Below are 20,385 nucleotides of genomic sequence, written 5' to 3' on the forward strand. Positions count from 1 at the left end.
CTCTCCCGAGCCATTTTGTTATCGTCGTCTACATTATAACCTTGCACGGTCTACAAGAACATGGCCGCCACCGCAATTCCACCTATACACAGTTTTGCCTCTAGCGACAGGGAACGCTCAGTTTACTTCGCACGTGATTCCTTACTGCTTTGACCCCGGAAGTAGCTGTGTCCGTTGCCTGGACACGGAAGCGGAAGTGCGTGTTGTGAGCTGAACGTAAAGAGAGCGGGGAAGTGAATTGTGGAGTAGCCGCGGAGGTGAGGAGGGGGCTACGGCTAAAAACGTTGTGTTAAGAGATTTCGGGTTTTCTGGGAGGTGGGATCTGTGTGACCGGCAGATCCACAGTTGCAGTACCGGGATTACCGGGGGCACTTTCTAAGAGATTTTGTGTTACAATTCCTTACATTTTTCAAAATGTTTCCTGTCAGTGAATGGAAGCATTCGTGTTTTTATTCAGAGGCTGAAAACCCGTACAGACCTAAAACTACACACAGCTGAAGGTTCGTTACAATTGCATCTCCACGATACTTCATTTACATTGTAACAAATTATAAGCGCAGGAGAGAGATTTGTTCTTCTCTAGATCCGTGATCTCCAACCTGCGGTTCTCCAGCTGGTGTAAAACGACAACTCCCATCATTCCCTGACCGCCACCAACTGTCAGTGTATGCTGGGAGTTGTAATGTTGCAGCAGCTGGAGACCCACATTTACAGTCTTAGGCTAAATTCACACCTAGCGGATTCTTTAGTAACAATTACTGCAGGTAAATCCGCACCAAATCATGCAGATTTCACAACAGCCGAGTGTCTCAAAAAACATCAAATCCCTACACTAGCCCCCCCACCCGGCGCTCCTATGGCAACGCCTCCCTGGCCCCCCTGGTCTCTGTACACCCGTCATTACATGAGACCGCCGCAGCCTGTGATTGGCTCATCGTCATCTATTATTACAGCAGATTACTGAGGCACCTACCCCTAATCTAGACTGATACAATTGTAACAAAATCTCAACTGTGAGAAACATCAGGGCAAGTTTTCAGACCTTGAATGGAAGCAATGTTTCCATTCACTGACAACAAGTACGGAGCTTAGGCCCCATGCACACGGCCGTGCCCGTAATCACGGTCCGGGAATGGCCGGCCGCGTACAGCTACCTGCATTTGTGGGTCGGGCTCCCGTATAAAGTATGGCAGCACGGTCCATGAAAAGCAAAAGATAGGACATGTCCTATCTTTTGTGGAGGATTTCTACGGCCCGGACACCTTCCTGTAAATATACGGGAGGGCGTCCGTGGATAATAGAAGTGAATGGGACCGTAATTACGGGCGATTTTTACGGTCGTGTTCGTGGGGCCTTAAATGGTGAGAAACAGAAACATGACGTCTATTAGAAAGTAGCAGAAATCCTCATTGTAGGGTGATGACGGGTTCTCTCACAACATCGCCCACTGTCCAACCTGATATTAGGGCATACGGGTGTTATAAAGGGGGAGGGGTCGTCTTTTCAGGCCCCCCCTCTATTAGTCAGAGCGAGGATCCGCACTCCCTCTGCTGGACCCGGCCCGTCCACGTCTTACATGGCGGCCAACCATTCTAATGTGCGCCATGTAATACCGCATTTCCCCCCTATCGTCTGCGTGGGTTGTCGCTGTCGGAGAAACGTCGTATTATACTCCGCGCATTGAAACGCAGTTCACGGTGGTGGCAGCGAGTCCGCCAGATGGGCTCTGCAGTGTCAGTGCTACGGGGGAGGGGCCTTCTCTTTACCACTGCATATAGACGGCGGTGCCGGATATTCCAGCCCAATGACAATTTATGTGAAACCTAAAATAATTTACACTTAATTATGATTCGCTGGAACCTCGTGATGTTTCTGCTGCCATCAACCAATCAGATTCTTCTCTTTGTTGCAGGTTTCTCTTTTTCTCATTGGGACGGGTGAAAGAAGAAAATCTGCAGCAAGATGGGGCGGAGATCGACGTCTTCCACCAAGAGCGGGAAGTTCATGAACCCCACAGATCAAGCCCGTAAGTGAACTATCCGAAGCACGGGCGGTGACGCTACAGCCGCAGGGGATCTAGTCTACGTTACTTCTGCATCCTACTGCCAGCTGTAATCCGCTACTTCACATTCGGGAGATGCTGACTGTCCGACCGTTACCATATATTATGTTTCATATCTTGAGCTGATTCTGTATTACAGCATTTATTATACTCCAGAGAGCCCGCTGTAATAATTGGATGTTGTTGGAAACTGTCAGCAAGCTTGTTTTTAGTGTGCCTGAGTTCCTTATTATACAGGATGTAACTCAGGATCAGTACAGGATAAGTAATGTATGTATACAGTGACTCCACCAGCAGAATAGTGAGTGCAGCTCTGGAGTATAATACAGGATGTAACTTGGGATCAGTACAGGATAAGTAATGTAATGTATGTACACAGTGACTCCACCAGCAGAATAGTGAGTGCAGCTCTGGAGTATAATGCAGCATGTAACTCAGGGTCAGTACAGGATAAGTAATGTAATGTATGTACACAGTGTCTCCTCCAGCAGAATAGTGAGTGCAGCTCTGGAGTATAATACAGGATATAACTAAGGATCAGTACAGGATAAGTAATGTAATGTATGTACACAGTGACTCCACCAGCAGAATAGTGAGTGCAGCTCTGGAGTACAATACAGGATGTAACTCAGGATCAGTACAGGATAAGTAATGTAATGTATGTATACAGTGACTCCACCAGCAGAATAGTGAGTGCAGCTCTGGAGTATAATACAGGATGTAACTCAGGATCAGTACAGGATAAGTAATGTAATGTATACAGTGACTCCACCAGCAGAATAGTGAGTGCAGCTCTGGAGTATAATACAGGATATAACTCAGGATCAGTACAGGATAAGTAATGTAATGTATGTACACAGTGACTCCACCAGCAGAATAGTGAGTGCAGCTCTGGAGTATAATACAGGATGTAGCTCCGGATCAGTACAGGATAAGTAATGTATGTACACAGTGACTCCACCAGCAGAATAGTGAGTGCAGCTCTGGAGTATAATACAGGATGTAACTCATGATCAGTACAGGATAAGTAATGTAATGTATGTACACAGTGACTCCACAAGCAGAATAGTGAGTGCAGCTCTGGAGTATAATACAGGATGTAACTCAGGGTCAGTACAGGATAAGTAATGTATGTGCACAGTGACTCCACCAGCAGAATAGTGAGTGCAGCTCTGGAGTATAATATAGGATATAACTCAGGATCAGTACCGGATAAGTAATGTAATGTATGTACACAGTGACTCCACCAGCAGAATAGTGAGTGCAGCTCTGGAGTATAATACAGGATATAACTCAGGATCAGTACAGGATAAGTAATGTAATGTATGTACACAGTCACTCCACCACCAGAATAGTGAGTACAGCTCTGGAGTATAACACAGGATATAACTCAGGATCAGTAATGTAATGTATGTACACAGTGACTCCACCAGCAGAATAGTGAGTGCAGCTCTGGAGTATAATTCAGTATCAGTTTAACTCTTTGTGAGACTTATATAATGGTGATCAGTGGTGGTCATAGCCTGTAATTCCTTCCATTGTATGTAATAATCAGTGGTTGATCTATCTATACTGACTCTCTGCTCTGTACTGCCCCCTGCAGGAAAGGAGGCGAGGAAGCGAGAGCTGAAAAAGGTGAGAACTTGTCACTGGTTGACTATAATAAATGATTGTCTTCCTGGTCGGCATCTGCCAGTGTTGACCTGTGCACCATGGACGATGTGACTCTCCTGTGCAGCCCAAGCTCTGAATACATTAAGGGGGTGGAATATTTATTGTTTTATACTAAGGGATTCACTGGTGTAATATATGAGTAAAATATAACATTTATTTATAACTCTCTAAAAATACCTGCTGCTGAACTAAATATCGCTGGCATCCCGGCCAGAGTGACCAAGCTACAGACCCCTGATGATGAGTATTGAAACGCGTAGGGTCGGTTGTGAATAGGAATTTTTTAGCATTGGGAACACTAGCATTGTTTGTATACCTCAACACTAGGAGCTTCCGGTGCGGTTATCACGGACTCTAGTGTGAATTAGGGTCAAGACTATTGTTATGCCCATTTTTCAAATGCTGATTCCGTATTGATATTCTTGTTGAACACTGAGCTATAGGAGGTTCACAATTGAATTAGAACTCAGTTTATTATTTAATACGTTTTTATACACACGGTGGGGCTTTTTCACGGTGGTGATTGTACCCCTGTTTTTAGAGAGTTATAAATAAATGTTATATTTTACTCACATATCACACCAGTGAATCCTTTAAAATTGTTATGTTGTGGGAGCACAATTGAATATATCTTTGAAATACAGTGAATTATTGTTTTATACTAAGGCCTTATTCACACGAACGTGTTAAGCGTCCGTGTGATGGCCATTGAAACAGCGGCCATCACATGCACCTATATAATTCAGTGTGGCCGTTCGCACGGCTGTTGTTTCAACGGACCGTGCGAAGGGTCTGAGAAAATTGGACATGTCCTATTTTTCCTTTCTTCACGCATCCCTCCATAGACTCGTGATATGGCGTCCCGCAGCGCAGAGCCCGCGTGACTCAGGCCTTCGTTAATGAGCTTTGTTTGTTTCCATTGCAGAACAAGAAGCAGCGGATGATGGTGAGAGCCGCCGTGCTGAAAATGAAAGATCCAAAGCAAATCATCAGAGACATGGAGAAGCTGGATGAGATGGGTGAGAGTGGAGACCGAATCTGCAAGTAAAGTACAATGCATGTGAATGGGGGCAGCCCACCATTGATTGGTGCGAGGTCTGACTGGTGGGATCCCCGTCATCCTCAGAATGTGCAGCGACGCTCCCGGCCGCCTGCTGTGCACCAATCAGGGTGTATTCACAGCATTTGCAGTGTCTGTCCGGGAAAGCTCCACAGGCCCCCCATTCACCTCATGGTATGTGTTGGTAAACTTTAAATTTTGCTGTATGGAATAGTGGAGTTCCCCGCACTATTCCACACAGAGGTATCCAGCAAAAAAAGCTCCGACTTCACGCTATACAGGGCTTTTGTTTTACAATGGAAGCCTATGGGCGATGTGTATCTATACAGTAGCATGTCGGGAGTATATGTCAGTGGTGTCGCCCCACGTATAGCTCTGATGGACTTGGCGTGCACCGTGTGAATAGGCCCCCACAGTGCACCACCAATAATGAAGAGCGCTCGGCCCCTTCGTTCTCTTGATTGGTCGGTGAGAAGATGGGAATATCCCTTTAACAAAATTATTACATGTCGCCATTTTTTTTCTAGATTGAGCTGCAGATTTGTCTTTCATTGATGTGCAGGGGGTCAAATGCGCATTGTAATCTGCAGCAAAATGCACATATTACACATGCAGACAGGTCGCAGGCAACTCTGCAGTGCATAAGATCTGCTCCGTGGGCGCACGGCCGCATTATAAAAAAAAAAGCACAATTACACGTACTGCAGCACGGCCCTACCTAGGGGGATTCTATAGCTGTGTTCATCCTGGGCTTAGTTTCATGAATAGAATGACAGATCTGCAGTTAAGACTGACACCTGCCGTTTTTGAGTGGCAGTTGATAGGGAGAAGAAGCGAGGAGTTGTAAATCTGTAACACAATTTATAGGCCAATCAGAATCGGCACGATGTTATATGACGGGCAGCGTGATGTCGGCCATTAGTGGTTGTCACTGATACCCGTGCAGGAGAACTCCGAACCAACAGAAAATGAAAAGACTCCACACAAAAGGACGATTTAGGAAGGTTTTATGTTAAGGGGCCGCGTCGTCTCGCACTTTTCGTGCTTAATACAAACCCTATGGGGAGATTGTGGAGTAGTTGCTGCCGGCGTCGCGTGCTGATGGATCCTCCGCTTGTTCCTCAGAATTTAACCCCGTGCAGCAGCCGCAGCTCAACGAAAAAGTCCTCAAAGACAAAAGGAAGAAGCTGCGGGAGACGTTTGAGCGCATTCTGCGTCTGTACGAGAAGGAGAACCCCGAAACTTACAAGGAATTGCGCAAAATTGAACTGGATTACGAGCACAAGCGGGCGCAGCTCAGTCAGTATTTCGATGCTGTTAAGGTGGGTGCAGTCGCTTGTCCGGTTTTATGTCGTTGTGTCGTTTTTACTCGTATAACGAAATGTTCTGCAACTTTCTAATAATAAACGTTTCGCTTCCAAACTATTTTTAGATCTGTGCTTGCTGTCAGTGAATGGGAACATTCTTCTTTACACCTAGAGGCTGAAAACCCATCCTGACTTAATGCAGTGATTCTCTTTAGTCCGACATCTAATAATCCAGGAATTCTGTTAATCCAGCGCTTGTTTCCCACAACAAACTGTGCGATAATCTGGAGCGCCTGAAGACTAAGCAAGGTGAACCAACCAGGGGACGGATTACGAAAAACGAAGTGAAACTGGAATATTCTGTGTTTATATTGATCTATTAAGTCTCCCTTCCCTTGGTACATCTTCTAGACTTTTCTTTTTTTAATGACCATCCAAAGATCCAGAACATCTGACAATCCGACACTCATTAAGTCCCTAATGATTGGTTAAAGGGGTTTTGTACTTCTCACAGCTGAGGGTTTGCTTCAGTTATTCCAGTCTAGGGAAAGCCTCTCCGAGCTAAACACAGCAGCACAAATCTGCAGAAATCCAGCTGTTCAGTATCAGTATAGCCCCCTCCGGCTGGAGCGCAGGGCCGGACGCAGATTGCTGCTGTATTTACCACATAGGGGATTATCTGGACTAATGCATTGTAACAAACCCATGAGCCGGGCTCGGTCATCATGGGTTTTTAGCCTCTGGATGTGACCAATGAGTTTTCCCATTCAGTGACAGCAAGCAGGGATTTTGGCAATGGTGAGGAATTGAAGCATAAAACCTATTGGAAAGTTGCAGAACTTATGCAGCTTTATTTCCAGGAGAACGTCTTCTAGTCACTGGTCCCGTAGAATGAGACGTGGGAAGGATAAAGAACACATTGATTTTGTGTTTTCAGAACGCTCAGCACGTGGAAGTGGAGAGCATTCCCCTGCCGGACCTGCCCCATGCGCCATCTAATATTCTCATTCAAGACATCCCCCTCCCCGGAGCCCAGCCCCCCTCCATCCTGAAGAAGACGTCTGCGTATGGGTGAGTACATGAATGTGGGTAATGCCCGTCCTGCTGAATCCTGGCGACCGTCCTGTTATAATGGTAAAGCTGCTCTGCATCCTTAGACCTCCCGGCCGTGGAGTCTCGATGCCGTTCCCCCCGGGGCATGGGGTTCCCCGTTTACCTCCAGGCAAGAAGCCTCCTGGACCACCCCCGGGCCCTCCGCCACCACAGGTGCTGCAGATGTATGGGCGGAAAGTGGGCTTTGCCTTGGAGAACATCATGAAAAGGAGAGAAGAGGAAAGGTACAGCCCGGATGGAGGTAAGTGACGCACACACACACATATATATATATATATCCATTGTGATGAGGAGATATGTAGGTGCCCTGGTTGGTACAAGACACCCACTAAGGCTGGGTTCACACGACCACATTAACGTCTGTAAAGGACGGACGTATTTCGGACCGAACTCAGTGCAGGGAGCCGGGCATCACAGTTATGTACGACGCTAGGAGTCCCTGCCTCTCTGCAGGACAACTGTCCCTGTAATCATGTTTTCAGTATGGGAAAGTAGTTCCACGGAGAGGCAGGGACTCCTAGCATCGTACATAACTATGATGCTAGGAGCCCGGCTCCCTGCACTGTGTTTGGTCTGGGACTTCTGGCCGAAATACGTCCGTCCATTACGGACGTTAATATGGTCGTGTGAACCCAGCCTAAGGATGCCTCTTCCCCATCCCAAATTCCATTGGTGAGATAGAAATGTTCATACATGTGAGCCGGCAGTGACCATATACTAGTGGCCGCCCTTCTCTCTCCAGGCGTTTTAATCAAGTTTTTGGGGTCTGTTTAGGGCCTCATGTCCGTAATCCCGGCCCACGATTGCGGGGACGGCCGCGGGTCACAGCCCGCATTTTCGGGCCGTTGTCCTATCTTTTGCTTTTTACGGGTCGTGCTCCCATACTTTATATAGGAGATGTCCTACCTTTTGCGGTACACTTCTACAGCACGGATACCTATCCGTAGCGATACGGAAAGGTGCCCATAGCCAATAGAAGCGAATGGGTCCGTATTTGCGGACCGTATTACGGTCCGTAGTTACGGAGATTTTTTACGGTCGTGTTCATGGGGCCTAAGGGCGTTGTCTCATCACAGACCAGCCCTTTAATATGAGAGCCACCAAGGTGATCGGGACCCCTGTCACAGCTGATTCTGCAGCTTCTCATTTTTCCTGCAGCGGCCACAACATGCGGTGTTACATGTGGTCAGACCGGATCCGTCAGTAGCGGTTCTGGCTCATGGAGGGGGTGAGGGTATATTATAGGAAGACATTAATGGTAACCGATCCTCCGTGTGATCTCGTGGTCTCATCTCTTCAGGCTGCTGCTGTTTTTATTTTTTTACCAAGGGCTGAAAAGTCACCACGAAGCTTCCAGCTCAAGTGAGGATGAGGAATATCCCAATGAGATGGAGCAGGACAAGGAAGATGACGGCAGCAGCGACGAGGACAGTGACAGCAATCACTCCGACAGCCGGGAAAGCGACAGCGGCGAATACGCTCAGGACGAAAAGAAAAACAGCGGGGACAAGAAGGCAGCAGGTGAGTGACCCCCGGACTCTTCGTCATCGGTTTTCATTCATGAACCAGGTTATATGTTCGGGTTATATTTGTTCTGGGGTCTATATTATAATTAACCCTTTCTACCTCGTGCGTTGCTGCTATAATGTAATCTGTGCATCGTCTTTGGTCTCCTCAGGTCACAGCGTGCGGTTTGCTGATGCCCCAGAAAAGGCTCACAAAAAAAAGAAGAAAAACGTGAAGGATCTGACGCCCCTTCAGGCCATGATGTTACGGATGGCAGGTTCGTCCTCGCATTCATTTACATTGACGTTTCCTCCTTGTATATAAAACTTCCCAGTTCATAGAAGGCGTCGGGTCGTCGTCCTCTGTCCTGCTGTTACCCAGCGGACAACAAAAACAGCTGTAGTCATAGCTCTGACAGGGGGCGTCACACAGCTTTCCTAGACCCCTGAACGGCAGATCCTACAAGTGTTAATATGGTTCCCTAATATAAAATAGCTCATCTGTATATAGTCAGTAGATTACGGTCCGCTGCTCTAGACACCGCTAATGTCTGGGTGACGGATCCACTCACTTGTCTGGTAACATGTCATGAATCTGCAGGTCAGGAGGTCACAGAAGAAGACGAGGATCATGAAGCCGAAGAATATTCCTCATCTACCTCATCGGACGAGGACTCCGGCTCTGAGGATGAGCAGAAGAACGAGGAGTCTAAAACAGAATCTGCTGAGAGTAACTCGTCCTCCGCACCAATCACTGTACCTCCACCCGTTACTGTCCCACCACCGCCCCTGCAGATGCCACCGTCCATCATGACAGGGCCACCACCCCTTGGTCCACCTCCAGTTCCACCACTTCGACCACCAGGACCCCCAACAGGAATGCCACCAGGTCCACCCCCAGGTAATCTATGTGTGACGTCAGATTTAAGGCTCTTATTATAGGGCTGTAAACATGCAAATTAAGCACCGCTCTCCTGCCACAGTCTGGGGGGGATGATGATGTCGCTTCTCTCCTGCCACAGTCTGGGGGGATGATGATGTCGCTGCTCTCCTGCCACAGTCTTGGGGGGATGATGATGTCGCTTCTCTCCTGCCACGGTCTGGGGGAGATGATGATGTCGCTTCTCTCCTGCCACAGTCTGGGGGGGATGATGATGTCGCTGCTCTCCTGCCGCAGTCTGGGGGAGATGATGATGTCGCTGCTCTCCTGCCACAGTCTGGGGGAGATGATGATGTCGCTGCTCTCCTGCCACGGTCTGGGGGAGATGATGATGTCGCTGCTCTCCTGCCACGGTCTGGGGGAGATGATGATGTCGCTGCTGCTCCTGCCACGGTCTGGGGGAGATGATGATGTCGCTGCTCTCCTGCCACGGTCTGGGGGGGGGGATGATGATGTCACTGCTCTCCTGCCACAGTCTGGGGGGGATGATGATGTCGCTGCTCTCCTGCCACAGTCTGGGGGGGATGATGATGTCGCTGCTCTCCTGCCACAGTCTGGGGGGGATGATGATGTCGCTGCTCTCCTGCCACAGTCTGGGGGGGATGATGATGTCGCTGCTCTCCTGCCACAGTCTGGGGGAGATGATGTTGCGCTCTGCACAGTTTAATGTTTCTCTTAACATTTTGTATCTGCTACAGGTGCACCCCCCTTCTTAAGACCCCCAGGTCTTCGTGGTCCTCCTCCACGCTTGTTACCTCCAGGACCTCCACCTGGCCGTCCTCCAGGGCCTCCTCCAGGTCCTCCTCCTGGCCTGCCACCAGGTCCTCCACCCCGTGGACCACCACCACGATTGCCCCCACCAGCACCTCCAGGTAAAATGCCTGTACTGCTTGTGTCTTAATTGCTCGTTGTTTATTTCATACTTTTATTGCTGGATTATTTTTCTGTAATTCACTTAATATCTGTGTTTTTGGGATCGTGCTCCTATTACAAAAACGAAACGTAATATCTTATGATTGTAATTCCAGTGTCCAACTTCTGATATGTCATAGAGATGTTTTAGTAGTTGCCATGGGTGAGGGTATTTGCACTAAAAATCTCCCCCCATTCCCACCCCTAAATCTTGAATGGTGGATATGGCACTCGTGAGATCTCGCTGCCCCTTTGGCCTCTCTCTGGCGAGACATGAAGACCGTGAACAGTAATAGCCATAGTTTATTCTAGTCACTTAAATGGTTACTGCCCAGTTCCCTGTAGAGGAAAATGTTAACACGTCACCTGTGATCACATGCTGTACCCTGTAACGACACCCCAGCAGTGACTGTATCTTCCAAGGCTTTAGAGCAGGGGTCAGCAACCTTCAGCACTCCACCTGTTGAGAAACTACAACTTCCAGCATGCTGGGAATTGTAGTTTCATAACAGCTGGAGAACTGCCGGTTGCTGACCCCGGCTTTAGGGTAAACACGGGTTGCATGACACGGGTTTTATTTCTCTCATTTCCATGTTCTATATGTTTCGCTTTTTTTCAGGTATGCCCCCTCCTCCTCGGCCTATGATGCGTCCTCCCTTGGTTCCACCTCCTGGCACTGCCCCCCCAGGCCTCTACCCTCCGACAGCGTTGGCAAACCCAGGCGTCCTGAGCGCACCCCCCAGCTTGATACAAAGACCCAAGTCAGATGACGGAGGCGCAACCATTGAGAAGAAAGCCACCGCCACCATCAGTGCCAAACCCCAGATCACAAATCCTAAGGCCGAGGTGACGCGGTTTGTACCGACTGCCCTGCGAGTGCGCAGAGAACATAAAGGCTCCGCGGTTTCTGCTCCGTCCAGGAAGCAGGAAGAGGAAGTGGTCAGGCCGGCCGTGAAAGTGGGTCCCAGGGCTGGAAACCCGATGCCTATGCAGACCAAGGACGATATGTACGAGGCGTTCATGAAAGAGATGGAGGGGCTGCTATAGGGCGCACCGTCCATGTACTTTTGTCCTGAGGTCGTCCCCCGTACGCAGCCCCCAGTCTCACGTCTGCGCACCATCACCGGGCGCTGTGTGTTGCTGCAGAGCTGAAGCCCTCGTGTTGCTGTCAGGATTACTCTGGATTGTAGTCCGGTTCTATGTTCTTTCCCGATCATTTGCAGTTTAGGTCCATTATGTCGACCATTTGCATTTCTTTTTAATGTCTTGTTATTAAACGTGTGATAAAACTGACGCGGCGCTGCGTTCGCCTCCGAATTTATGCAACGCGTTGAACAACCACAATGGGTTAAGAATGAGGAAATATTTGTCATTCAAAGGTTTTTTTATTTTAGGGGAAAAAGTTTAATCCTTGTTTAATAAAAAGTTCTGCAACTTTCTAATATACTTTGTATCAATTTTCAAAGTCTCTACTTGCTGTCAGTGAATGAAAGCTTTCTTTCCTCTTTACATCCAGAGGTGAAAAGCCACCATGGCCTAATTATTCTCACAGATCAGAAATTGTTACAATTGTATCCAGTCGGCTACTTTCTAAAATAGGTCATGTTTCACTTCCTTACCATTTTCAAGATGTCTGCTTGCTTTCTGTGAATGGAAAGAGTCTTTATTTGCTTTCACGGGCTGAAAACTGTCCCTGACCTAATATTTCTCACTGCTGAGGGTTTGTTACAATTGTATCCAGTCTAGTCCACCCTCTAGGAGCAGCAGCACAAATCTCCCTGCTGTCCTGATAGTTTGTTACAATGTATCAGTGCATGTAAAATGTATCAGTGTAGCTGTCATGATTGTATAGACAGGAAACAATTGTAGCAAACCACTAGCTGTGAGATGATTGGTCTCTAGGTTTTTGGTATCTGGATGTTTCCATTTCCTAACAGCAAGCTGAGATCTTGAAAATGGTGAGGAATTGAAACAATATTGATCAGAAAGTTGCAGAATTTTCATGATTAAACTTTATTTATAGCGTCCGTTATTTGATGGAGACTTTGAACGTTGTAGTTAATATTTAAACCTCCAGCGATCGTTCTTCAGCTCGGTATTGGACACCGCGGCTTCTATTCACTTGTTTATCCATCGGGGATGAGTCCGTGTTTGTCTTCTGATTAATCAGTGTCCGCTTACACAAATATTGAGAATTCTCCCTAAACACACACGGATTCATTCTTGATTTTTTCTAAATAAAAATAAATAAATCTGGAATCTTTAACTTTTCATCTGTTCATAGAACTTTCTATAGGAATCTAATATTGGTGGTGATCACTTGTCTCCTAGGCCACGTTCAGACTTGGCGGAATTTTTCTGCTTCAAATTCGTGTCAATTACGCAACGAATCTGCAGCAACATTTGCATATTTGACAGGTAATTCAGACGTTGCAGATATCACAGCGGATTTGCCACAGATTTCAGGTTTTTCATTGGAAAGGCTGAAATCCGCAGTGAAATTCGGGTTCTTCTCCCCAATAGACAGTGCATGCTGGGAGGGAAAATTCTGCACCGCAGCCTATGGTCCGCAGCCGAGTTTTCCGCAACGTCTGAACTAACTTGCCTAAAAATGTATTGAAAGAAATGTAAAAAAAACGGCCGCTGGAGAATTCCACTGCGGACTGTCCAGAGCGGAACTCAACAGCAATTCCGCCACGTGTGAACGTGGCCTAAGCCTTTGTTGCGAGCAAGCGGGCAGTAAGAGACCTGGGCACAATTCCCCCCTGTGCAACCTAAAACTGCACCAGAAAAACATTGCTGTATAGCGCCATACAGAAGTCAGATATACAGTGCCAGGCTGTGCAAAGATAACTAGTGCCACGCCCCAAAAAATGAGTGCTATGCCCAGATATCTACTGCCATAATGAGATAGCTAGTGCCACGTCCAGATAGCTAGTGCCACGTCCAGATAGCTAGTGCCACGTCCAGATAGCTAGTGCCACGCTGTGTCTAGATAAATTAGGGCAGTGCATATGTTGGGTAACCTGATGAGACAAAGCCCTGCATTCCTGATGATCTATAGTGGTGGGTTGAAGGGTTTATTTCTATGATCTGTGCTGGTCTAGGGTAGTAACCGGGGTCAATTAATACCTGCTGTGCACTGGTTACTCCCCTCCCCCGGCCGCAGCGTTACTGGAGAGGATTGTCCGGCCATAAGATCATAGAGCGATCATAGAGTGCTGAGGGGGCAGTTATGAGTCTGGCGGGTTGTGAAGTTGTGCGTCCGCCCTGCTAGATGCCGCTTAGGTACGGAGGTCACCGCTAGGAGGAATAGGAATTATACAGGAGCATCTTCATATGGATCTGAGGGAATGTCCAATAAGTGGGTGATTTGGAGTTCTTATGCTGGAGTTACCGGTCAGGAGACCCCTAGAAGTGCCCACAATTACTGAACTAATGTCATCAAATAAGATTGCTGGGTCTTCTAGTAAAATAAAACTGCAGTAACTGTCATAGGTAGATTAATGTTTAGTGGGTTCACATCTCCAGGTCTATACATTGCACAATGCCCATCATGTATCTGGGTGTAGTCTGCCACTGCTGGTCCTGGGTGTAGTTAATGCCACCGCTGGTTCTGGGTGCAGTCTGTGCCACCACTGGTCCTGGGTGCAGTCTGTGCCATCGCTGGTCCTGGGTGCAGTCTGTGCCACCGCTGGTCCTGGGTGCAGTCTGTGCCATCGCTGGTCCTGGGTGCAGACTGTGCCACCGCTGGTCCTGGGTGCAGACTGTGCCACCGCTGGTCCTGGGTGCAGTCTGTGCCACCGCTGGTCCTGGGTGCAGTCTGTGCCACCGCTGGTCCTGGGTGCAGTCTGTGCCACCGCTGGTCCTGGGTGCAGTCTGTGCCACCGCTGGTCCTGGGTGTTATGTGCCACCGCTGGTCCTGGGTGTAGTCTGTGCCACCGCTGGTCCTGGGTGTAGTCTGTGCCACCGCTGGTCCTGGGTGCAGTCTGTGCCACCGCTGGTCCTGGGTGAAGTCTGTGCCACCGCTGGTCCTGGGTGTAGTCTGTGCCACCGCTGGTCCTGGGTGCAGTCTGTGCCACCGCTGGTCCTGGGTGCAGTCTGTGCCATCGCTGGTCCTGGGTGCAGTCTGTGCCACCGCTGGTCCTGGGTGCAGTCTGTGCCACCGCTGGTCCTGGGTGTTATGTGCCACCGCTGGTCCTGGGTGCAGTCTGTGCCACCGCTGGTCCTGGGTGCAGTCTGTGCCACCGCTGGTCCTGGGTGCAGTCTGTGCCACCGCTGGTCCTGGGTGCAGTCTGTGCCACCGCTGGTCCTGGGTGTAGTCTGTGCCACCGCTGGTCCTGGGTGTAGTCTGTGCCACCGCTGGTCCTGGGTGTAGTCTGTGCCACCGCTGGTCCTGGGTGCAGTCTGTGCCACCGCTGGTCCTGGGTGCAGTCTGTGCCACCGCTGGTCCTGGGTGCAGTCTGTGCCACCGCTGGTCCTGGGTGTTATGTGCCACCGCTGGTCCTGGGTGCAGTCTGTGCCACCGCTGGTCCTGGGTGTAGTCTGTGCCACCGCTGGTCCTGGGTGCAGTCTGTGCCACCGCTGGTCCTGGGTGTAGTCTGTGCCACCGCAGGTCCTGGGTATAGTCTGTGCCACCGCTGGTCCTGGGTGCAGTCTGTGCCACCGCTAGTCCTGGGTGCAGTCTGTGCCACCGCTGGTCCTGGGATTGCTGCGTTTGACCCCAGTATCTGCACAGTCCTTGGGTCAGACCAGCGTCTTCTCATATGCAGAGATTTCCCAGAGTTCTATGTGACAGACGTTTTTTTTTTTTTTTTAAAACTGAACTCATTACGGAAAAACTTTGCTATAAATCTCTATAATGAGGTTACATCAGGATCGGAGTCCCCCTTTACAGGTCCATCTCACCCCAAGGTTCTCCTCATGTCCATGCCAGATGATGGGTTTATATTGGCAGAAATACGTCTATTCTGCCTGTGGAGCAACAAGCAAACATTTCATCAGAGTTAATAATACTTTGCCCCTTTCACTGCATCAAGAGAAATATAAAGTAAAGAAGCCCGAGCGGACAGTGCGAATCTCCTGCAGAAACGTCTCAGCTCCAGATCATGGACAGAGCCCCGGCCTACGCAATTATTCTACTACTCAGCATCTGGGGATCATATCATCGAAGTGGTGAGTGATAGAAAGATAGATAGATAGATAGATAGATAGATAGATAGATAGATAGATATGAGATAGATAGATATGAGATAGATAGATAGATAATGAGATAGAGAGATAGATAGATAGATAGATAGATAGATAGATAGATAGATAGATAGATAGATGATAGATAGATAGATAGATAGATAGATAGATAGATAGATAGATAGATAGATAGATATGAGAAAGATAGATAGATAGATAGATAGATAGATATGAGAAAGATAGATAGATAGATAGAGAGAGAGAGAGAGAGATAGATAGATAGATATGAGATAGAGAGATAGATAGATAGATAGATAGATAGATAGATAGATAGATAGATAGATATGAGATAGATATGAGATAGAGAGATAGATAGATAGATAGAGAGATAGATAGATATGAGATAGATAGATATGAGATAGATAGATAGGAGATAGAGAGATAGATAGATAGATATGAGATAGAGAGATAGATAGGTAGATAGATAGATATGAGATAGATATGAGATAGAGAGATAGATAGGTAGATAGATAGATATGAGATAGATAGATATGAGATAGAGAGATAGATAGGTAGATAGATAGATATGAGATAGATATGAGATAGATAGATAGATAGATAGATAGATAGATAGATAGATAGATAGATAGATAGATAGATAGATAGATAGATAGATATGGATTTGTGAAGATATTTGCTTTACACAATCTTTTCTATTTGATAGGTGCGTTGAGTCCTCCAATAAATGATTATTCCGCCCGACCAGGTGAGGAGTTTTCGTTTGTTCGTTGTCCAGACTTTACATTATATTTTTACCTTCTTTTTGGTTTATTCTGTGATATTTGATACAATTCTTCTGGATTTCACAGCTCCTAATATTGCCCTGAACGGGATCGCCACTCAATCCAGCACTAATTCTTATTTTGGGAGCGCTCAGAACGCCAATGATGGATCTATGGCCGCCAATTCTTTAAGGTCACAATGCTCTTATACGAAGAAGGAGTCGGGACCCTGGTGGAGGGTGAATCTCAAAGCCCGATACAGTATTATGTCCGTTGCCATTACTAACCGGGTCTTGGAATGCTGCAGAGAACGGATTTTTGGTGCTGAGATCATAATAGGAGATGACCCAAGTACAGGAGGAACGCGGTAAAGTATTGTAGTGGTTACTAGAAACATTAAAACCCTGGTCATCCCTGATCCCCATCTTACAGTTTTATATATACAGTATATCAAATGATCTCCTTAAACAGCGGAGTCACTGTTACATCCTATATTATACTCCAGAGCTGCGCTCACTATTCTGCTGGTGGAGTCACTGTGTACATACATTACATTACTTATCCTGTACTGATCCTGAGTTACATCCTATATTATACTCCAGAGCTGCACTCACTATTCTGCTGGTGGAGTCACTGTGTACATACATTACATTACTTATCCTGTACTGATCCGGAGTTACATCCTGTATTATACTCCAGAGCTGCACTCACTATTCTGCTGGTGGAGTCACTGTGTACATACATGACATTACTTATCCTGTACTGATCCTGAGTTACATCCTGTATTATACTCCAGAGCTGCACTCACTATTCTGCTGGTGGAGTCACTGTGTACATACATTACTTATCCTGTACTGATCCTGAGTTATAACCTGTATTATACTCCAGAGCTGCACTCACTATTCTGCTGGTGGGGTCACTGTGTACATACATTACATTACTTATCCTATACTGATCCTGAGTTATAACCTGTATTATACTCCAGAGCTGCACTCACTATTCTGCTGGTGGAGTCACTGTGTACATACATGACATTACTTCTCCTGTACTGATCGTGAATTACATCCTGTATTATACTCCAGAGCTGCACTCACTATTCTGCTGGTGGAGTCACTGTGTACATACATTACATTAATTATCCTGTACTGATCCTGAGTTACATCCTGTATTATACTCCAGAGCTGCACTCACTATTCTGCTGGTGGAGTCACTGTGTACATACATTACATTACTTATCCTGTACTGATCCTGAGTTACATCCTGTATTATACTCCAGAGCTGCACTCACTATTCTGCTGGTGGAGTCACTGTGTACATACATTACATTACTTATCCTGTACTGATCCTGAGTTACATCCTGTATTATACTCCAGAGCTGCACTCACTATTCTGCTGGTGGAGTCACTGTGTACATACATTACATTACTTATCCTGTACTGATCCTGCGTTATATCCTGTATAATACTCCAGAGCTGCACTCACTATTCTGCTGGTGGAGTCACTGTGTACATACATTACATTACTTATCCTGTACTGATCCTGAGTTACATCCTGTATTATACTCCAGAGCTGCACTCACTATTCTGCTGGTGGAGTCACTGTGTACATACATTACATTACTTATCCTGTACTGATCCTGAGTTACATCCTGTATTATACTCCAGAGCTGCACTCGCTATTCTGCTGGTGGAGTCACTGTGTACATACATTACATTACTTATCCTGTACTGATCCTGAGTTACATCCTGTATTATACTCCAGAGCAGCACTCACTATTCTGCTGGTGGAGTCACTGTGTACATACATTACATTACTTATCCTGTACTGATCCTGAGTTACATCCTGTATTATACTCCAGAGCTGCACGCACTATTCTGCTGGTGGAGTCACTGTGTACATACATTACATTACTTATCCTGTACTGATCCTGAGTTACATCCTGTATTATACTCCCGAGCTGCACTCACTATTCTGCTGGTGGAGTCACTGTGTACATACATTACATTACTTATCCTGTACTGATCCTGAGTTACATCCTGTATTATACTCCAGAGCTGCACTCACTATTCTGCTGCTGGAGTCACTGTGTACATACATTACATTACTTATCCTGTACTGATCCTGAGTTACATCCTGTATTATACTCCAGAGCTGCACTCACTATTCTGCTGGTGGAGTCACTGTGTACATACATTACATTACTTATCCTGTACTGATCCTGAGTTACATCTTGTATTATACTCCAGAGCGGCACTCACTATTCTGCTGGTGGAGTCACGGTGTACATACATTACATTACTTATCCTGTACTGATCCTGAGTTACATCCTGTATTATACTCCAGAGCTGCACTCACTATTCTGCTGGTGGAGTCACTGTGTACATACATTACATTACTTATCCTGTACTGATCCTGAGTTACATCCTGTATTATACTCCAGAGCTGCACTCACTATTCTGCTGGTGGAGTCACTGTGTACATACATTACATTACTTATCATGTACTGATCCTGAGTTATATCCTGTATTATACTCCAGAGCTGCACTCACTATTCTGCTGGTGCAGTCACTGTGTACATACTTTACATTACTTATCCTGTACTGATCCTGAGTTACATCCTGTATTATACTCCCGAGCTGCACTCACTATTCTGCTGGTGGAGTCACTGTGTACATACATTACATTACTTATCCTGTACTGATCCTGAGTTACATCCTGTATTATACTCCAGAACTGCACTCACTATTCTGCTGGTGGAGTCACTGTGTACATACATTACATTACTTATCCTGTACTGATCCTGTGTTATATCCTGTATTATACCCCAGAGCTGCACTCACTGTTCTGCTGGTGGAGTCACTGTGTACATACATTACATTACTTATCCTGTACTGATCCTGAGTTACATCCTGTATTATACTCCCGAGCTGCACTCACTATTCTGCTGGTGGAGTCACTGTGTACATACATTACATTACTTATCCTGTACTGATCCTGAGTTACATCCTGTATTATACTCCAGAGCTGCACTCACTATTCTGCTGGTGGAGTCACTGTGTACATACTTTACATTACTTATCCTCTACTGATCCTGAATGATATCCTCTACTTATCCTGAGTTACATAATGTTCTATACTTCAGAGCTGCACTTGCTATTCTGTTAATCTCCCAACACCTCTTGCTTGTTCGGTGTCTGCACAGAGCTTGCTCTGGTGATGGTATTCTATAGCAGACGCTGTACAGTCATCTGATGTGGGAAAAACTAACTTCTGGATGGCAGGAATGGCCTAACTAATAGGCAGAGCATTGCGGGTCTTGTATTGCAGATAGATCAGTGGGGGAGGGCTCCTGCTGCAGCCAGTTGTCTTACACCCACATACAGGTTTATGAGGAGGAGGGAGGTGGCAGCTGATCTCGTGGAACATGTTCTTTATTATTTTTTACGGTTTTGATATGTAGTTTAAGACAGAAAAGAATCAAGGCAGGAAATGATGGAAATTTTACTTCACGTATCTGTGTATTTACTGACCCTTTAATGACTTTCTTCCAGGTGTGGCGTCATCTCATCCATTGAATCTGGAGAAACTCTGTCCTTCTCTTGCCAAGGAATGGTCGGCCAATATGTGACGGTGACGATTCCTGAACGGGAGGAGCATTTAGTCCTGTGTGAAGTTCAAGTCTATGGATTTCTGGCTGATGGGTCAGGTGTGTTACATGATAAAACAAGAGGATAAAAAGCATCCAACTGGGCAAATGACTATTATTATTACATCTCCTCAATGTTCTATTCCAGATGATGCGAATCCATCAGATCCGAAGACCCCAAATGGAGGTAATAA

At 46.7% G+C, this 20,385-nt stretch overlaps 2 protein-coding genes across 8 annotated transcripts in view; both read left to right on the top strand.

Moving 5' to 3' along the window:
- The first annotated feature begins 169 nt into the window (after window positions 1–169).
- On the top strand, window positions 170–12,019 carry WBP11 (WW domain binding protein 11). 2 transcript variants are annotated; one of them, XM_075831916.1, is made up of 12 exons: window positions 170–257; window positions 1,913–2,026; window positions 3,666–3,697; window positions 4,662–4,755; window positions 5,922–6,118; window positions 7,041–7,174; window positions 7,261–7,457; window positions 8,546–8,737; window positions 8,895–8,999; window positions 9,323–9,622; window positions 10,360–10,533; window positions 11,193–12,019. In XM_075831916.1, exons 2-12 carry the CDS (start codon window positions 1,963–1,965, stop codon window positions 11,618–11,620), a joined length of 1,917 nt encoding a protein of 638 aa, XP_075688031.1. In that variant the 5' UTR covers window positions 170–257; window positions 1,913–1,962; the 3' UTR covers window positions 11,621–12,019. The 2 variants fall into 2 exon arrangements, with proteins under 2 accessions (XP_075688031.1, XP_075688032.1); XM_075831917.1 differs by lacking the exon at window positions 170–257 and adding an exon at window positions 276–500.
- A 3,619-nt stretch (window positions 12,020–15,638) lies between these two features.
- The window catches only part of LOC142656914 (uncharacterized), a 27,976-nt gene continuing 23,229 nt past the window's right edge, over window positions 15,639–20,385 (top strand). For 5 of the 6 annotated variants that reach the window (XM_075831909.1, XM_075831913.1, XM_075831910.1 and 2 more), the window contains exons 1-5: window positions 15,639–15,748; window positions 16,488–16,529; window positions 16,633–16,912; window positions 20,097–20,251; window positions 20,340–20,378. In XM_075831909.1, the coding sequence (XP_075688024.1) occupies window positions 15,682–15,748; window positions 16,488–16,529; window positions 16,633–16,912; window positions 20,097–20,251; window positions 20,340–20,378 (583 nt within the window). In that variant the 5' untranslated portion in view covers window positions 15,639–15,681. The remainder of the gene's footprint in view (window positions 15,749–16,487; window positions 16,530–16,632; window positions 16,913–20,096; window positions 20,252–20,339; window positions 20,379–20,385) is intronic. The other variant, XM_075831914.1, reaches the window with a different exon arrangement.

Source organism: Rhinoderma darwinii, chromosome 7 (genome assembly GCF_050947455.1).
Source record: "Rhinoderma darwinii isolate aRhiDar2 chromosome 7, aRhiDar2.hap1, whole genome shotgun sequence".
Lineage (NCBI taxonomy): Eukaryota > Metazoa > Chordata > Amphibia > Anura > Rhinodermatidae > Rhinoderma > Rhinoderma darwinii.